Below are 20,858 nucleotides of genomic sequence, written 5' to 3'. Positions count from 1 at the left end.
AAAAGATCTAGAGATTTTAATAAACTGAAACACTTCACTGCATTTGCTTTTGTTCAGGCATGTCCTGCATTTACTTTCTCATAAATCCTCTTTAGACCAGCAATTTACCTAAAACTAGCATAATTGAGCATATTTGTAATAATACACATGGTAATGCTTCTCACTAGAAGACTAAGGTCTAAATTTTCTTATTTCAAAAAAAGAACAGTAAGTGACTTATTGCACTTCAGAATGTTAAGCTTTTAAATTTTATTCATGCACCTCAAAATATGACACCATTGTGGTCAGATATAAGCCATGAGAAAATTAAATTCTAGAGACAAATGCATTTTTGGTATGAGCTGGTATGGTATGGGCTTGTTGCCCATTCAGACTCTACAAACATACCAGCAATACCAACAGGACTGGAAAAGAATAAAATACCTTGCTCCTGGATCACATAACAAAATGGAGGCTGATTTGTTCCCTTGCCAATATGGTTATTTTATGATTTTTAATTTTTTTTTATTTTTTTTATTTTTTTTATTTTTTTTTTTTTTTTTAGTTAGAACAGTTTCAGTAAAATTTTGATGTTCTACTGTTTCCTGTAAAAATTTTTTAAAAAAAGTCCTTTCACAACCTGGAATATGCAGAGGTGAAAACCAAGTTGTGAGGCACCAATGCCTGCAAATAACCCAGTGATTATGTGTCTCTAAAGAGAAGCCTCAGACTGTCCACTTCAGAAAGGCTGGACAAAGTTTGATCACAGCCCACTATTATTTCTCATAGATGCCATTTAGGCCATGCTTGTAGTTTTTAACAAATTAAGGGAAATTAAGGGATTTAAAAAAAAATTAAGGAATAGGTAGTGCCCGTTGTAAATTGTATTCTTATCATATTCTTTATTATTCCTTCCAACCTTATCTGACAAGCAAAACCAAGACATTTCATCATAGCCAGACAAGAAAGTATCTTTCAGTGCAACTTACAAAGAATTTGGATTGAAACTGGCACTATCTTTCCCTTAATTTTTTTTATTCCCTCATAAACTCATTATGCTTAATATTTCAGAGGACTCCACTAGGGATTTATTACAAATTTTAGTATCTTAGCCACATGGAGAGGGATTGGTTTGAGAGGGATTTTTTTAGATGTCATTTTCTAATTGAGCATTAAGGGCCCATTGTAGCACTAAGTCCCTCATGGTGTAACAGATGCCTTTGTGTTTTAATTCATGTAAGTTACATGAATATTTATGTATATTAGTTAAAAACAATTCAGCTACAGCAGTACTATTCTGTGTTCCCTCGTCAACAAATAAGAAGCGCTCCCCTTGCCACATGCTTATCTCTCAGTTATTAATGTACAATAACAAATTCCAAGCTCTCAGCTGGGAACATTATATTGTAATTGCTTAGTAGGCTATTAGGGCATACCTGTCTGTCAGAATCAAAATACAAGAATTAACTCCCCTAGTAGGGGTAGAGAAAGATTGATTTCTTGTGCCATCTCGTGGAAAAGTTATTAATTGCAAGACAATTTTAAATATATCACACGATTCTGTATATGAAGAAATCTGGGGAACATGGTTCAAGACAGCTTTGTTTCCTACACAAAAAAATCTGCTGCTTGTGAAGTAGTAATCTTGTTTGGTAAAGTCTTACAGTCAAATATTTTCAATTAGTTGTCTTAAACTCAGTGGCTTATTTGTCTGTATGCTGTGTGGACTGTATATCATAAAGCTTTTATTTATTTTCTTTGATTTAAATTTCTTTCCTACAAATTATTTTTAGATCTTCCTTCATGTTCACATTTATACAGAAAGATACTGTACTTCTTTTAAAATTCGTTGCACAACAGAAGCATTTACTTTCACCTGGACTGCTGGCTGGAATCTGATTTTTTTTCCCCCAGTACTTTTTTGAAAATCACAAACTGATTGTTCTGAAAATAAATATTCAGTGATTGCTTAATTAAACTTATTAAAATGCAAATTAAAATCCCAAACTAATGACAATAATTAAAAAAGAACACATTACCACAGTGATGAAAGATCAGATTTAACTTTTTCCATTATCTAATACAATGTCAATTAAGTATAATTGGAAAATGAGAAAGCACAAAAGAAGTCTGAAAACAGCTTTTGCCACAGAAACTTAGCCAGGAATGAGTTGCCTCATACATTGCTCAGAAGGTGATGGCAGTGTGTTATTCTGCTAGGGGGTTTGTATACTGTTGTGTTCTAAGCCCACTTGCAGTCCATGAGAATTTGAAACACAGGCTAAATCTTCTGTCCTTTCCGCTCCACCCAAAATATTTCGGCTGTAGGAAACTGAAACAATTTTCAAGATCCCATCTCTTTAATCTGTAACCACTTGCTAAACTACATTCACAGAAGAATACAGTTGATAAGCTCTAGGAAACCCCAGTGGGTGTGTGGTGGAATAACAGTAACACTAGAGGATTTAAACATGCAGCTCTTTTTAGCATAAATGTGAGTCAATAAACTTAATCTCTATATTCCACTTTGAAACTATGTGTGCAAGGGTTTGAATTATTTCCCTTTTTTTATGGTTATCCTTTGATATCCTTCAGCATGTGAATATAGCAAACAAGATGATAGTGGAGTTCAGTGCCATTTAGTCATTGCAAAATAAATGAAATAGAATTTCCTGGATGCAATCTAATCCAGCAAACATTTCAGGAACTGCTCCACCCCACTCTCAGAAGCAGCAGGCCATTTTGCTACATTTCTGATTCTTTCTAGAGCAGACATTGCTCTCTTACACTTCTGCATTACATTTCAATTGGTCAAGAATTCTCTACAGGTAATGTCAAGACCAATCTTGAATTGAGTGATTATCTAAATAAAAGCCACTTGATATGGCAAGCTACTGTGCTAACATATTACTGCATAGACCTCCTTCAAACTGTACTATTTATCTGGCTTCTTAAATGCAGTTTGTGCTTTGATGCTGCTGCAGTACCTGTGCAATTAAGTACAGGTGGACTTTTCAGAGGGGCTTTGGAAGAGTTCTTGTGGGAGAAAGCAGCTATTCTTCTGATTGTGTCAAGCTCTCATTAAATGTGGGTCAATGACAATATGGAGAAACACAGAAGCATCAACAGTTAACCCACTGCTGGGAGTGTCTCAGACAAGAAACAAGGTGGAGTCCCAGCCCCTGTTACCTTGGTCTCAAGCATGTGGTACATTAGGAGACTACACAGACTTAAGTTCATACCTGAGTGCTCTCACCACCTTTATTGCATGCTGTTGTCTCCAGAGGATTTGTGATCTCAATAGCAAGCTTGCAAATAGTGAAGCATTGAATTACAAAGTATCCATACAGGCCTGGTTCAAGTCAGGCTAACTCAAGAGCTGACATGAGTCAGTTTTACTCTGGCACAAATAATTTGCTTCTTAACAAGGGTCACAGCTTACATACTGTTCTCCATACCATTAGCCTATGGAAAGCTCTGCTACATCATTCACATCACTACCAAAACTGGGCCTGCTGTAGGTGGTTATTGTTGACTTTTTTCCTAATAGGAGGAGAAGTGAAGTCCTATTTCAGTCACATAAAAATTAATGAGACTATAAAATTAAGTGCTGACAAAGTACAAAAGATGATGCTCTCTTCCTGTCAGAATGTATAATGTATCTTCCTTTGTGGCAAGGGTTCACATAAGCATGCTTTCCCATTTGTATATTTTGCTGCTACTGTACATCTGTTGCAAATATCATTGTTTTCTGGTCATAATCTCTCACCCAGTATTTGATTACTACAGTAAAACCTGCTGTTAAAATGTTGCCCTGATATCTCCTCAAGAAACTTCCCTGCCTTGCCTCAGATGTGGCCCACAGATCTGTACATGCTGAGGATTCCTGCAACACTCAGCATAATTTCCAGACATTGGATCCGTTCTCTTGACCACATGGACTCAGATGACTTATGGTTTGGGTAAGACAACTGGCTACCTGGAGTTTCTTGTGTTGCCCTAAGCATACAGAAACACTAACCACTGAAAATTACAAGATTTGAACAAATGAAGTTGATTCAAGGGAACTTTCTTGGGTTTGAGGTTTGGAAATCCTGCTACATCTTGTTTTCCAAGCTGTCTTTGAAGGATTAAGTGCTGATAGTTTCTTTCCTTCAGGTTTCAGAATTCTGCCAGATATTAAGTGTGAGACTTGGTAAAACTGTAGCTGCCGCAGTCCATTAAAAATTAAATCTAATTACCCTTAACACAGTGAAGTCAATGAAGTTTTCCGAGGTCAGCTTGAGTCAAAGGACAATTTGGTAGCTATGTTAATGGACCCATATTCAAGGAACTCAAGTACATAATCAGCAGTAATAACAATTCTGCAAGACGAATTAGATGGTTAATAACATGTAAACAGAACCACAGTATTCAGATTACGTCATTAGTAATAGCTGTTCAACTGCGATGTCGTCAGAGGGAACACACACAGAGACCTAAATGGAAATTGCCAAACTGTTTTGTTGATAGGGAAAAAAGGGAGGAGAGCTGGATTCCACCCTCCCAGCTGTGTTGCTTGTGTAAGGTTAGCAGAGTGGAAAGTACTACAAATTTAATTTTGCTTTGGAAAGCATGCCAATTTTCCATATTCACACTTTTATAGACAATGCCTCACTCTTCCTCACTATTTTCTTACTTGCTGTCAGGCATTTTCTTTTCAATTCATTATTGCACTGCTTATTAACATGTTTTGTTTCTTCTATTTAATCTCCTTGTACATAAAGTTATGGTGGTGTGCAAAATGTCATCAGTTGCCTCAGAGAGGACAAGGAGATGACTTACAGCTCCTCCAGTCCTTCCACAAGGAGCCACAACTCTCTTTGGTGTTTAACCTGTGTGAATAAAGAAGAGGGTATGACCATCTCTGTCCCCATGGATATGACATTAGCCACAGTGCCATCATCTGTTGCAGTGGAAGCAATGTCAGCTTCAAAGTTAAACATTCTTGTTATTGTAAGTCTATGCAATGACAGGACAGTATTACATATTTACTGAGTGTTTTGGTGATCCTTTCTAAGACAGTTATAAATTATTTCTTAGATGAGAGCTTTTTATACTTGATGAATAGCAGATGTTTGTCACTACTTTACTGTTTAATTTTTAAATTAATTTGAAGTACAATTCTCCAACTATAAAGTGCTCTGAGACTACTAAGAAATTAATCACATTAAATGATTAAATGATTAAATGAACATCATCCTTACATGACTCTCAAAATCAGGCACTGAAAGAAATTAATGCATCAAAGTAGGATTCTCAAGGCTTCATTTAAACAGAAAATGAGAGAATTGAGAAAACAACAGGTATGTACTGAAATTGTGGAATTGTGTGGAACTCCTCTATTTCATGTAAAACCTAAGTTTATATGTAGCAAGAGCAAACAGGTTTGTAACACCTATGAATTTGAACGCATGCATTGAGGTTATATTATAAAAAATTTTTTAAAAGTATTATAGATCTGAACAGTGACCTACAGTTTCGGTCTTATACCACAGAAAAACTTCCAGTAATTACATTTAAGAAGACAAAAAGCCAGTCATGCATGAATAAAAGCAAATATGTTGCACTTCCTATGAAAAACCATGATATCTTCATATTGAAAAGAAAAATATCAAACACAGAAAATATGATTATTAAACTTACTAGAAAATAGCCATTAAGCTCACTTCTTGTAAAAAAGAATGCACAAAGTTTAAAGAGACATTTATTTGAGATAAAATATGAAGCACATATCAAAAGCTACAGTTTGTAGCCATAATTTACTTTTCTGGCAAAATCCTTTGAAATGATAAAGAAAAAGGAATAAACTACTTCTGAATAAGGGAGTGCTAATTTTTTATAAGCATATGGATATTTGCAAATCTTCAGTGCAATGTCAGAACGAAAAGGCAACAGGGTAAATACCCAAGCTATTCAGCTGAGGCAGCCATGCAGAATATTCATATGGAAACAGGAAATTACAAATTAATAAAAACATAAATTTATTTTTTTAATACAATTTTAAATTATATTTAAACAAAATACAGAAGATTTGAACTTGAGTAGGAAGTCTCTTGTGTTAGTCTTTCTGCTAAATGCTCAACTATCTAGAGGTACTATCCAGTGGCCTACACTAAATTCTAGAGACCACTATTATGATTAGTTTAGAAACTTGCCTCTGCTCAACCCACCTAATTTTTCTACCATCTACTAGGTTGTTTCTTTTTTTTTATTTTGCCACACAGAATATGAATATAAGTCATAAAAGCTGAGTAAAAAATGAAAGCTAAGTTTGTAAAAACTTTTTAAAACTTGTCAGAACAACAAACAAGAGCTGAGAGTGAAATGTTGGAAACCAACACAAATTAAATTTTAGATTCCATTTATCTCTCCAGAATTATTTTAAAGAAACTGATATACAATACACAGATTTAAATCTGTAATTGCAAATTTGAGCATTTTTTTGCATGAAGCTTCAGTGTCTTATTTGTAAAAAGGTTGAACCAAGGGTGTTGCAGATCTATTGAACATACAGGAAAAAAGAAGGTAAAACAAAATTATCTAGATCCACACTAACTAGATTTAAATTTAATATGCAAAATAATTCTTAGACTTCAATGAGGTTTTAGACTCCACGGAGTTTACTATTTTTATCTAGCTGGTTTTTGAAATTTCAGGGAAGCTCTGGAAGTACTGACAATTATGGAATTACAGAATTTCCATAAAAAGCCAAGATGCTTCCTCAGTCTGAATGAACTTCCTAAAGTATCCTCATTTTATAATGGTTTGGGGAAGAGTGGAGTTAATTCTTCTGCACCCTTTTTTTTTCTATGCATGAGCAGACATTTCATGGTCAACAGCTGAAAGCACAAAATACTTATGCACAGAGTCCAGACAACGCAGTCTTAAAAGGTTTGTTTTTCTTAGCTGGTTTATACCTACTTGATGAGGCAAAGGTCTACAAAATAAGTATTTTACAGCCCCAGACTAAAAACCAAGACGCAACTTCGCTGCCCCTGACCCTATGCACCAGAAAAACAGAAGTAAAAAAGAAAAAAGTGTGATAGAGGGGCTGCCTTCATTTTGCTCCAAACTAAACATTTACTTGCTTTTTAAAGAAGAGAGGGAGGAGGGAAGGAAAACATTGACTTAATGGAGCATAAAAGAAAACAAAGTTTGTTAAGTTCCTTTGTTCCTCTCTAGAGAATTACCTCATTTAAATGCAAGACCCATTTATGGATAATGGGAAAAATAAAAGCTTTGTGAATGTAGGCATGAAAAATTCTTGTACTTGCAGAAAACATTGATGAGTCAATATCTACTTATTTGGAAGATTTATTTGGTGTAATAGATAAGTACTTTAATTAAAGCTTTCATCTGTGGAAGTTGGCAAACACTGCACCTTTACTGTTTTCTGACCGTGATAATGCTGAAGGGGAATGTTTCTGTGCAATAGTGTCACCAAGGTCATTATATGGTATTTAATTATAATGTTGAAAAAACGGAGCATCGCACACTTATCTCTGATCTGAATATAAATGTGACCTTTTCCAAAACTAAAAAGGACATGAATATAAAGAAGGAGCAACATATTACACTTATTTCACAGTATTTCATCAAGAAGGCAGATGTAAACCGAGTTACAAGTGAATATGACGCTGCTGTAAGTGTACTTCAATTTTCAAAAAATGAAAACTGCAGATATAAACTGTATAGGTATGTGGGTATTGATATCTCAGTGTATTCTTTTGGATTACATTTTCATTGTATTTTAGTTGCATTTGCCATGTGTGCTGAAACTCCTTAACAGAAGGTTCCTTTGTCACCAGAAAAAGTGTATCATCAAGATGTAGAAACACAAATTCTTTGATTAAACAGAAGTAAATGGTAAGAACAATGCTTTATAAGTAAACCTACTGGAGATACAAGGAAAACTGCAAAAGAAACATAAATTATAATAGATTATATGTGCATTGCAAAACAAATACATAGAAGCAAATAAAATGTATGGGACTGGCAATAAAAGTGAACATATACCAACATGCCATCTGCAAAAGAACACCACTGCCACTAGCATGAGAGACAAGATGCACAAGTGGAAGATTGGAACACTGGTGTATAAGTAAACCAAATTTATGCTCAAGGAACTGTATTACCCAAGTAAAGAGCTTAATTTTAAAGGAGATAAACTAGGCAGCAAACGATCAACACCATTACCTAGTTTTCCCTGAGGTTGTCATACAATTGTCAACACAAGATGTTTTGTTATATAACAAAAGATTCCAAATAAACTCATAGTTACAGTGCCATCATGGGTAAGACATCTTAATACTCCGCTGTTGGCAATGCTATGCTCATACAACACTTTAACCAAACCAATAAAAACCTTTGAGAAAGTGTGAAATGAAACATATGGGCAAATTGGTCTTACTATCACAACTCTGGGATATTCCAAAAAGCATCTGCCTTGTTCAGTGCCCTTCATTTTATTAAATCCAAGAGGTTCCAAGTGTTCTTTTTTATAAAGACTGTGAAATCAATTGACAACATATAAATATTGATTTAATTGTTTTTACCCACAGTTTCTAGATTCAGTATTACTGATAATAGGCTTAAGCTTCTGAGAAAAATGCATGAATTTTGGTCTGTTAAAAAATTTACTGAGGAACTGCTGGAAGATCAAGGCACATTGATGCACAATTATATAAGTGGTTTCATCCCATTATGGAACACTCTACTGCAGAAGTTTTAAGTTCTCAATTATATGGAAGTAAATGTGTAAACTGAATTTCAAAAGTACAACCACGAAATATCTCACAACGTATCTCTGTTATCCTATCTCACACTTGCAAAAAGACCTGGTATATTTCCTACAAGTGTTTCTGTGATTTATGATTTCCAGAACCACATTTTCTTCATTGGTTCTACAGTTACTTAACACTGTCTTATTGCAAGCATGCTTGCAAAAGTCTACCCTTTTCCAAAACATGTCTGTATTTCCACGAAAAATGGAAAAGTTTCAGTGAAACTTTTCCCTTGCTGCTACAACTGCACCTTCATGTTTCAGAAGTAATTACTTAGAGACACTCACACTCATACTTCATTTGATAAGCAAAAAACGCTTATCCTCTCCAGCTAAAAAATCACAGGTCAAAGCTGCACTTATGGTTGCAATACATCTTGAAACACAGCACATCCTCTAGTGATGCCAGCAGAAAAATGAAGTGTTGCTACAAAGGCTGTCACTGTCTCTAGCTACATGTCTCTTTCCCCATTTGCTTATGTGACCAGTGGCCCGTGCTGCCACCTGTGACACAATAAACAGGGAAGGGCAAGAAAGCATGGTCATTACCTTTAGTGAGATGCAATTTCTGCACTGGCAGCAATATTCAGTAATGCTCAGTAACTTTCCAAGGTAATGGAGAAAATTAAATTTTTAAACACGACTCTCAGGACTCTTAGGACATTATCCCCACTCATTACATAACAGGTCTCAATTTTGAAGATTGTGTTTAGAATTAGTGGAAAGGATTGGCATGAAGAATTAATTTTTTTTTTCTTATGTTAAACATATACTTACAAGTCTTATCAGATGCGGGCTAATATGGAAAAGAATAGCAAAGAGTAAATGTCAAACAAGGAATCTCCTTCCTCTTTATACTTTTTCTTGAAAAATGAGACCTACACAAGCTTTTGATGAAGCACCAAGGTTAACTCTTTAAAAGAGTCTTCTGTAAACAGCTAAAAATATTGGCCAGTTTTGCAAGTGTGTATTTATTCAATAGTCTGCTCAGCCATGTGAGAGTACACAGGTATGCATGTGCATATGTGTACAGCAGGAATCCAAATGAGCAAGAATTTAATGTACGTACAATTCATTTCAAGGTCACATTTAAAATCATCTTGGCTTTATTGAAATTTCTGTGAAAAAGTATTGAAGAAGTTTAGCATTTCCTCAGAGGCGTAGGAGAAATATAAAAACTTGACTTGCAACCCAGTATTCACAGCAAAACCGATCAAGAAGAAGCACTAGGTGAAAGCGTGCACACAAGAACACACATCGGTAACACTGTCTTGGAAAACTGCAAGTCAAAGATAATAACCTAGGTAAACATAAATGTCATGTTATCTAAAGTCCACATTAAGAACTAGCATAAGAACTAGCATAAGAGCCTTGTGTATTAAACCCACAAAAAGATTATGTTAATTCATTTTTATTAAAAAATCATCAATTCATCTAAACCCTGCATTTTACTTGCACAAAAGGCTTTCTGGGACCCCAGAAAATGTCTTCTCTCCTCACTGTGTCATGTTTGCCTGCTTTCAGGAGCCATCCAGAAGCAGAAGTGCTGGAGCAGCAGGAGAGGGTTTGCAGGGCTGTACTTCTGTCCCGGAAAGAGGAAGCACTAAAAACCCTGCCTGAAACTTGCTGGCAGAGCAGATCCCCAACAGGATGAAGACAAGTGTCTTCTTACTGTGCGTGCATTTTCTGAAGCAGGACAGGTGAAATCTCAGGAGCCCCCGAGATGGGGTCTGTGTCATCCCTCCCCAACATGACACCTTGCACTGTGCTGGGCAGCTGTTAGTGTCCACCACCACATTCCCTGGAGCAACACGGAACACAGTGGTCAACTCTCAGTGTGTGCCATGGGACACACACCATGTATCAGGCCCTTGGAAGAAAGGAATAAAGACTAGCTGGAGCTCAGCAGGGGAGGGTCCAAGGTGGCCAGGAGATACTTGGGTGGGATGAGACCACTGTTTTAACCCTCAGGCTCCCTGGCTCACAGACTCCCCCATGATGTTTTCTGTTTTAAACAAATGCTGCCATGGGACAAAGCAAAACCTTACTCCCTCCATTGCTCAGGCATAGTCTGTCAGATCTGCACCTCAGACTGGAGGTGGACCTCTTCCAAAGAGGCAGACTTCCAACTCTCCCTCCCCCTCCCCCAAAAGACCATCTTATCTTAGCACACTTTAAAATGCATGAACAAGGTAGGTATATTAACTCGCACTTATTAAAATCAGATAATTGCAAATATGTACATGGGTTTCCAAGCAAAATCAGAAAAAAAGGAGAGGTTTTCATGAATGTTATTTTGGCAAATATTTTTCCCAAGGGCATAGGCTAGTGAACAAAATGATTACAAGAAATTACAGTATGTACCATGAGTACTTTTTGGTATGCACAGAACAATTTAAGGCATTATAATGTCACACTGCCATATGAGAAATAAAAATAAAAATTAAAAAACAGACTTTTAAATTTATTCAGAAAATCATACTCTCTGAGTGATATATAAGCTTTAAAAGCAAAACAGGATTTTTTTAAACCATTCTTTGAGCACAATGTTGATTACAAGTTGGGGAGTGTTTATTTAAAAAAAACAAACTGAAATTTTCTTATGGCTTTAATCCAAACCCCTTTGAAGTTGCAGAGTTTTTCCCAATGACTTCAACTGGTTCAGGCCTCAAAACCATTTTTTATATGTAACCACTCATTTCAGAGCAGAGCACCCCAGAGGAAGTGCTACATCCGCATATGGTGCACCCACAGTCAGGCATCCCCCGCCAAGCCCAGGGGTACCGGCAGCCTCCTAATTCATTGATCTCCTGGGGAACAGAGGATGCCTTTGTGACATGACTTGCATGAAGCCTCACCCACCATTAGGGTGCTAATCTTGCCTGCAGTAAGAATTCCCTTTTATGCCATGTGTTTTCCTTCACAATGCCTGAAGAAGCACCTGCAGTTTTGTTGTTTACAGGAGAAACAACAAACCTAAACAACTTACATGGAGTCTCACACGGTCCCAAGTGAGAATTCAGCCCAGAATTAACCCCATTCCTCAAACAAACATTAGGAAAAACACTCAGTCCCAGCCCCCTGCTGTCATCCAGAATCATCTCAGTGTCTCAGCACCTCCAACACAGCCAGCCAAAACGACTGGCTTGAGGCTGTAGAGGTAAAGGAGGATTCACTACTTTGGCTTTTGCTGGGTGTCCCAGAGCCGGAGTCCTGAGTTCAAAGCATCAAGTTTTGGAGGTGAATTCTTCATTGGTTTGGTTGTATTTGCTTCTTTTAAACTGGGGAAGCAGTCTGTACAAAAGTAGCAGACACCACCAGCACAGGACTGCTACAGCAGTCCTGCTGGATTACCTATATAAAAGAACAGGTAAAGAAATCACAAAAATAGTCACTAATTATAAGCAAAGACATGGAGAAATGCCAGAGAACATCCAGCACTTACATTTAATAGGATGCAAAATTTCAGGCCACAGCAAACTCGGGAGCAAAACTTTGGTACTGAAAACCAAAGATATCTCTTCCACACACCTTTTTATTTGGGAATGTTTGAGTCTGCAAGTAAGGGAACAACAAAATTCTTGCTCCACTGGCTTTTCAAAATGTTAAGACTGAGCCCATTCATAAGCATATCTATTTATATATATATAAATTTTGGTTTTTAGTCTGCCTTAAGAGAACAGTTTTTCAAGTAGAGGAGATGTGATAACAAATGCTGGGGTTGTCCTCTGAGAAATATCTAGGAGAAGACAAGAGAGAGGGATATAATAAAGGCATAAGGAACAGAGGAAGCAAAGACAGCATGAAATACCTTCTCTTCATAAAGAAACACATTTTTTATTCCCAGTGCTCTCAGTGTTAGCAGTATACAGTTTGAAAGGCTTCCTCAGTAATTTGTTGTGAAATAATCAACTGAGCTGGGAAGAGAAGGGTTCACTTAGGAGACATGCATTTGGTGGGGACACAAGATGATGAAACAAAAATGGAGCACGACATCCCTTCTTCACTATGAAAAGCACATAGCTGCTAGTATTTTGCAAGATATTTCTCCCACCACCTCAGCTTAATTCTCATAAAAATATTTCATTTAAATCTGATATGAAAGTAATTAAATGGAAAACCACATCAAGTTATGAAAAAGTATCCACAGGATTAACAACAGAGCAAGACAATGATCTTTATCATAACTGTAAAGCCTCAGACTACATTTGAGAATTATCAGCCTCAGCTGAAGTAATATTATATCTAAATTAAATTAATGTACCTTAAATGTTTCTGGTTTTAAGTTACTTAGGGATTCACTTCTTTAGTTTACTGTTTTCCTACCCACTATCCTGTCTGTTAATCATTTTATCGTTCTGAAAGGAATTTCTTTTGTTTCATAATGGTTGTGGGTATCAAATAGCTACTTCTAAAGCAGACTAAGAATTAAACTTCTTGATAAGATTTTAAAAACTGATTGTTATGAATCAACTACAACAGCTCCAAACATCTCCAGTAACTAGTTTATTAGTTTGAAAAGAAATGTACAAGAAGTCTATATGGAAGATGACTCCTAGAAAAAATTGTTCTTCAGTAACAAAGTATGGGGCAACAAAAACACTTTCTATAAATCTCCATGGTGTATTTTTTATTACTTGGTGTATGGAATAAACATTCAATTAAATGAATGTAGTCATTTCAATTTAAACTCCCTCCTTTAATTCCACTGCTTTTAAAGTTAACAACCTACTGAACAGATGGGATTATTTCAGTTTTAGACAGAGGTTTTAAAAAGGACAGTTAAACCATCAGGTACACTGTAATCGAGATAAAGTAAAGTTCCTCTTTTAGATCAATAGAAATGAGAAGTAGCTACATGGGATTCTGCGTTCCCTCAGTATTTTATTATTTTAAATTCTGACTCTCCTGGAGATTTACAGCCCTCTGAACCCCATACTACTTCCAGCTCCTGCCATAACCTCTCTTACATTACTTCCCCCGCTTGTGCAATCCTAAGGTATTCAGCTAAGATTTAGAGCCATATTTTTTTTTTCATTTTAATCAAAAATGGGGCCTAGATGAGACAAGAGGGACACAGACAGTGAAAACCCTCTCTGCAGTTCTGTGTGGACGGAGTGTTCCATGGGTGCTGCTACGGGATTCCTTACATATGGTTTGTCCTATGAGTCTGCTCCTGCTACAGCCCCAAGGACTGTGACTGAGTGGAAGAAGTGCCCAGTAAACACTTCACACCAGGAGAAATTGGATTTGGATTCAGAGCTGCAGAAGATCTCACACAGCCCTGGGACAACAGCACATCATCTGCAAGTGGGTCTGTACATTTCACGTGACCCCAAACACAGAGCTGTTACCTTATATTCCGGCATATTTTTTCTTGCAAAATCAGGCATGTGAGCACAGAACACATGCAGGTGTTGCCTTCTGTTTGAGGTCACAAAGCAAGCCAGGTGGCCCAGTCTTTTGCAGTGGCAACCCACTGCTAGGAGCCTCCACTGTGTATTTTTTGAGAAATTGTTATGGAGTCCAGACACTACAACTTTACAACATCAATCAAGCCAGGAACAGTAGGTGCAAAAAGTTTTTACAGCATTTTTCTGGAAAGGAAATCCTGCTGAACCAATTCTCCAATATTTTATCACAGTTGACACAGTACATTTTGGTCTAGAGAAAGATCTGACTGACACAGATATTGCAAACTTGGTTTATCTTGCCAAGTGAATTTAATATTGCTTAACAGTTCTTAGATTGTTTATAATTCATGTTGGTGATTGAAGGAGACCAAAATTTGTCATATCTGGAAGCCATGCAAAACAAAGACTATACAAGGTCCCTTTTGAAAAACAAGAAACAAAATTCAGATTTCTGGTTAGGTGAAGCTAGAGCTTATCCACTGAGCCATGCCGTTGTTTATGCCATATACTACTACTATTCTAATATCTGTTTTCCATCGTTTGAGTAAATCCCCCAAAACTTGAATCTACTCATGGAGTCCACCAATATTTACAGATTTATTTATAGAACAGGAACATACATGTTGTCCCTTACAATATGAATTTAGTCCCTTTCCTCAAAAAGAAACTGGTTTTGCCAGTTGATTTTTTCCTCATATTTTGGGTAACTGAAATGATGTTTCGGAGAATAGTTTGCAGTAGCATTTGCCTGTCTAGAAACAGAATTACTTTCTATGCATGGTGAAACTATGACTTGGGGTTTATTTGAAGATGCTATTCTCCATGCAGCTGGATGTTTCTCCTCCTTACATCTATTTTATCAAACACCTCAAGGTCTGACATCTTTTGAGAGTGCTCCAACTCAGCAAATGTTCCTGAGCTGTCTTCCAGAAAGCATCAGACCTTTTCCCTTCACTCCCACATAGCTGAAGTGAGGTGATTCCTGTGGACACAAAAACCAGTGACATCTAATGCACTCCTTGGAAAATAAGTAAGAAAAGGAATCAAATTCATCTCTCTAATAAAAGTTTGAGGTACTGTTACCATGATGTAAATTCCCTGTGACTCACTATGATGTTCACAGTCATGGCAGATACAGAAGCAAAGGATTCTAATCTCAGAAGGGAGCTTGTTCCACAGATAAGTCTTTAGGGAAATCACTAGATGAAACTAAGAGTAGTGACATTTAGATGAAAGAATGAACTGGCCTATCAGAGTTTGTAATAATGTCTGTTTGTACTTAACATTGTGGATGAATCCTCAGCTTTTATAGAGCTGCCTATACTGTACTCTTTATAGCTTGGTCTTCCCTATAGTCTCAATGGGTAAAACAGAAGAAAAGACCCTGCAATAATGCAGATCTTGAACAAAATCAGTACAGAAGTCAAACTGGAGCTAGTGACACATTTATAGTCAGTTTCCCCATTCAGACAAGGAACCATTACTCAGTTTTCCTGCCCTGTCACTGTAAATCCATTCTCCATCTACCCTATATGCTTTTGTGAGCAGGAACCTTCCTGCCTCACCAGTGAACTGCTGTGGACAGTGTCAACGCCTAATCCACTTTTTCTAATGTCAGACCCAGTCTTCTTATGAAAATCATCTAGACAGAGTAGTATGAAAGAGAAATATTTTTAAGCAATCTCACAGTGTTCTCAAAAATACCTTGCCCTTCACTGGCCATCGGGATATGTATTTGCCACTAGAAAAGGTGTTTTGGCCTCAAGAAAAATTCCAGCTTTGCTAGACCTGCCAGGACAAAGTACCTTTGCAAGCCAAACTGAGCAATACTGTGCTGGTTTTATTTGGACCCACCCCCAACCATTCCCTCACTTATTGCCACCTTATCACCTTGTCCTATCCACTTACCTCCACGTCCTTTCCCTGATCTCTCTTCAGTTTTCTTCCAAGTTCTGGGGAGGAAAGGCAGAGTCTGACACTGGCTGGGACTGTGCAGCAGGTATCACCAGCAAGAGTAGTCTGGGAAGTTGCAGAACAAGAAGTTACTGGCAATCCATATGACTTAGAGTAGCCACTAACATGCTGGTAGTGGTGCTTGTGCTCACAAGACATGAACAGAGGTGCTCACCTGAAGTGCAGAGTAGGTGTCTGCATGCCGTCATGGCTCAGATCTTGGCAGCTCAGATGAGCCCACCCACATCAACAGAGGGGGAATACCCCACTCCAGTACTGTGTGTATTACCAAGGCTGACCTAGAAAATTTTGTGTGGCTCCTCGACCATCACTTTGAGAACACAGCCACATTAAGTGGGGATGGGAAAATCAGTATAGAAATCTGACCTTTTTTCCTCACTGTAGTGAATTTATGAGGCTTACAGAAGAGAATTCGGAGTTTCCCAAACTGTATTCAAAGCACACAAGTCATAATGGTCTTTAACTACTAGAAACAGGCTGAACTTCAGACAGTACAGAAGCTTCCACTGACTGCCATTCATTTGCTTACTTTCCTCTCACTGTGAAATCTGTGGTGTAACTGAACCATTTGTTCTCCACTTACTCTGGAGCAAGTTAGCAAAGGAACAAAGAAAGTCAATGGAGTTTAATCAAGTTCATTTACCTGAGATAAGGAAACCTAGAAAAAAACCCAAAGAACTTCACATAAATAAATTTCACCTTTTTTTCTTTTTTATTTATCCTTTATTTAGTAAAAGCACCCAAAGCTGCATTATATTAACACAAGTAATAAAGCTTTCATATTTTATTCCTACCAGTGCATTTCCAAGTCCAGGTGAAATGCCAGAAATAAGTAACGCTGCCATACCTTGAACACTGCTGTAGATCACAATGATACATGACTTACAAGTGAATCCCAATGTAAAAAAAATAAAAAGTTGTAGTGTAAGTATGAAACCTGTAACTTAAGCAATTGAGGCCATTTCTATTTCCACAAAGTACCATAACAAAACAGTGGCTGTAGGATAACATACTTCATCATACTTTTTGCATCACTTTACTGAATACTCCATGCTGGATGTAGAACTTGTAGCTATAGTGTGTATTGGCTGCAATGCTGCAATCAGAATGTGTACCGCTTGTATTACAGAAAGGGGTCGTGAAATGTATGGACCTGTCCACATGTTTAACAAAATGAAACAGCAATACCATAAAACTGCACTGCATGTGAATATTGCAGATGGTTAAGTTATATAGTCATTCATTCAAAAATCCAAATATTCCAATGAAAAAATGTATATAAAATGTAGTAAAACATAAATTACATTTAAAGGTCTGTACATGATTCATCCCACAAATAGAAGCACAAAAACAGCACCTTGTACATTATTGCTCATTTTGGTCTTCTAAAGTTCAAAGATAATTTTTACTAAAAGTCAGGAAAAAAAACATGGTTTCACATGCAATCCAGCAGTAACTGTCGTAAATCAAGTAAGTCACTCACAAAACCCAACACTTTCACAATGTAGGAAAACACATGTGGAGCCCTCTTCTATACTTGATAACCAATTAAAGTTGGATTTATTAAGTTAGTGCACACCTATAATATCCCCTACAATATCCCCATTTTTGGTTAACAGTGTATTAAGGCTGTTTGCTGTTTAAAATACACAGCAGAGAAGGAATACTTTCATCCACAAATGCAGTCAGATGATCTCATTTGGAAGCTTCTGTCAGTCATTCACCCAAAGTGATGAAAGAAAACCATCCTTTCTCCTCTCAGGTTATTCCACAAGCTGTTGTGGATACTCTAGCTCTATGTGAGTTCAAAATCATTTGGATAAATCCATGGTAGAAAATTCCATCAAGGGCTATTTAACAGAAAAAAAAATACACTTCTGTCTTGGGAAGACCCTAAGCCACAAATTGCTGGAGGCTGGGGCAATATCCTGGGAAGTTTCTGCAAGGGAAATTGCCCTTGCAGTCTCTCCCTTGGCAGGCATTATCGATGGTCTTTCAAGACATGATACTGGGCTGGACAGATCTGTGGTCTTACTCAAAACAGTCAATTTTGTGTTCAGTTTCCCCCCTTTTCTTGTTATTGTAATAAAAACACAGATCATTATTCTCAACTTCATTTTTCAGACTCAAAAAACAAACAATCTTGTGTCCATGATATCGAAGAGATAAATACTACAAACTAAGCTGTCCATCACATCCAGGGCACTTCTTTATGCTTAGAGCAATTCTGCAACCATAGCTGGATTCCTTTTTGTGTTATTGGATTAAGCATAACTCACTAACATTACACCCATATATCAAGATATACATGGTGTGCAGTGCTATTCTGCAATACGTTGCACAGCAACAGTACATATTTGAAAAGCAGCTTCTCTCAAGAACTGTAGGACAGTAAAAAAGATTAAATCCAGCAAGTCTATACCACCATATTTGAAAAATCTACTGGTGGCAATGGAAACCTGGTATGTTATTACTGCTGCACTTTTAAATGGATGTTACTTTTTTTTAGTTTTGTTTCTTTGAGTCAGATCAAAATCACTCTATTAAGCCTAAAGATCTACTCTCTCCATACATGGAAGTGATGTGGAATTCTCATCAATGAGGCCAGATTCCTTAGGCTTCTGATTGAATTTCTGCTTCCTCCATCTGAAGTGTGTCATTATCACCCAGCAATTCTGTTTCAGGCACAGAGCCCTCTTCTTCCTCCTCCTCCTGGACAGGGTTCTGGGCAATATCTTCCACTCCATTGTGTGTGTCATCCGTGCCTTCTGACAGCAGAGCAGCCCTGTCGGCCACTGATGCATTGGAAGGTGCTGTTGTTACATAGCCTGTGCTGGTAGATCCACTCCCACTGTGGTGGGAGCCTGGTTTGGGAATGATCTGGGGAGGTATTTGCTGAGGAGCCATTTGCATTGGAATTTGGACAGGATAAAAATTTGGCAAGTAAGCACCATAGGCAGGCATTGGCTGGTAACCATTAACTGGAATGTAGAGCTGAGGAGGTGGGACCATTGGTCTCATCTGGCCTTTCATTTGTATGAACTGAGGTTGAGGGAAGGCTGGAGTTTTCTGCTTTGGTCCAATGTATCTAGCATTGCTGACATTGCTAACAGGGCTTGTGCTGAGAGAACTTGTTTGTGTGGTGTTGCTTGCCCCAGAAGTTTGCGCTGAGCTGTTGTAATTAGAAAGGTTCCCCCATGTTCTTAGTCTGTTATGTATATCCTTAAATCTTGGTCTTCTGTTGGGAAATTCATTCCAACACTCCAACATCAATGTGTATATCCATGTCGGGCAGTCATCAGGACATGGCAAAACTTGTCGGTTCCTGATCATCTCAATGACATCCTGGTTGGAATAACCACAGTAAGGCTGCAGGCCATAGCTGAAAACTTCCCACAACACAACTCCGTATGACCATATATCCGAATCAATAGAAAACTTGCCATACATAATAGCCTCAGGGGACATCCACCGGATAGGAAGAAGGGAATTTCCCATCAATTTGTAGTAGTCAGCAGCATAAACTTCCCTGAAAAGGCCCAAATCAGATATTTTCACATTCAGTTTATCAAACACCAGTATATTTCTAGTGGCCAAGTCCTTGTGGACAACATGGTGGCTAGAAAGATATTCCATTCCTGCAGCTATCTGAGTCACTATGTGAAAAAAGTCTGCTGGTTCCAGAGTAGATTTTACTGTCTTGTCATCATCAGTGCTGCCAACATCTGAGTGGGGAGATCTCATCACCAAGAACTCATGGAGATCACTGTGAGAACAATAACTAAATATCATACTTATAGGTTGCTCCTTTGTCACTATTCCCAGCAAACAAACAATGTTTGGGTGCTGTAACCGTGATCTCATCATTGCCTCATGTTTAAATTCTTCCCGAAGAGCCAGTTCTGCTTTGTCTTTAAGTGTCTTAATGGCAACGGCTTGTGTCTGTTCACCTGGTGCTGTACCAAAGAGATGCCCCTTGTAGACTTTGCCAAACCTCTCCTCTCCTAGTTCCTCCATAAATCGCACAGTGGAGAGATTAATTTCTTTAAGCTTAGCCTGAAATGAAGAAAACACAAGTCAGTAAAAAAATAACAATGTTTTCTGAATAACAGGATCTCTTATTAAAGAAAATCTCCCAGTGGTTAAATCTCCAAATGGAAGATAGACTGGGCCAAAAGGACTTTTCTGGTTTTTTGTGTATTCACATCAATACATTGATTTCACAATTAACCTTGAAATGAGTTGCACTACTTTCAGAAGTATAAACTGAATTATACTGCAGGACAATGGATATAGTTATTTTATAAAGGAGTGGCCACACTTCCTGCATGCTAAATAAATATTGGGTTCAGAATAAACCTGGCAAGAAATGATATCTATTAACTGCATCTGTACTTTCCCTTCAGACCAGTCCCAAGCTGCCCAGCGGACATCTGTCAGAAAAGCACAGAGGCTGAGGAGGTGGCAGTCTCAGAGTGAACTGAAACATCCTTTCCACAGAAGAAGGAACAAAACCTCTCTCTTTCAGCTCTGCAGTACCAGATAATGCCCTTTCTTCTCTGTTGCACTATAGGAATGGACCCTGCCCATGGGCAGAAGTGTACAGCACCCCACTGAGGAACCTTCAGTTAGCTTCAATAAAGACGGGGGTGGAATTGGACAAGAAA

At 37.7% G+C, this 20,858-nt stretch overlaps 1 protein-coding gene and 1 long non-coding RNA gene across 2 annotated transcripts in view; both read right to left on the bottom strand.

Annotated features, from left to right (window-relative positions):
- Positions 1–11,109: 11,109 nt before the first annotated feature.
- Positions 11,110–16,512, bottom strand: LOC131573211 (uncharacterized). Its single transcript, XR_009276143.1, has 3 exons — positions 16,126–16,512; positions 12,249–12,358; positions 11,110–12,157 (listed from the first exon to the last, which is right to left on the bottom strand). It is a non-coding gene; the product is annotated as an uncharacterized LOC131573211 (long non-coding RNA).
- Positions 16,513–16,893: 381 nt separating this feature from the next.
- The window catches only part of ROR2 (receptor tyrosine kinase like orphan receptor 2), a 140,591-nt gene continuing 136,626 nt past the window's right edge, over positions 16,894–20,858 (bottom strand). The window contains exon 9 of the mRNA XM_058827968.1: positions 16,894–20,247. Coding sequence (XP_058683951.1) covers positions 18,805–20,247 — 1,443 coding nt within the window. The 3' untranslated portion in view covers positions 16,894–18,804. The remainder of the gene's footprint in view (positions 20,248–20,858) is intronic.

This window comes from Poecile atricapillus, chromosome Z (assembly GCF_030490865.1).
Source record: "Poecile atricapillus isolate bPoeAtr1 chromosome Z, bPoeAtr1.hap1, whole genome shotgun sequence".
In the NCBI taxonomy this organism is placed as follows: domain Eukaryota; kingdom Metazoa; phylum Chordata; class Aves; order Passeriformes; family Paridae; genus Poecile; species Poecile atricapillus.
This window is presented reverse-complemented; position numbering and strand designations above follow the sequence as displayed.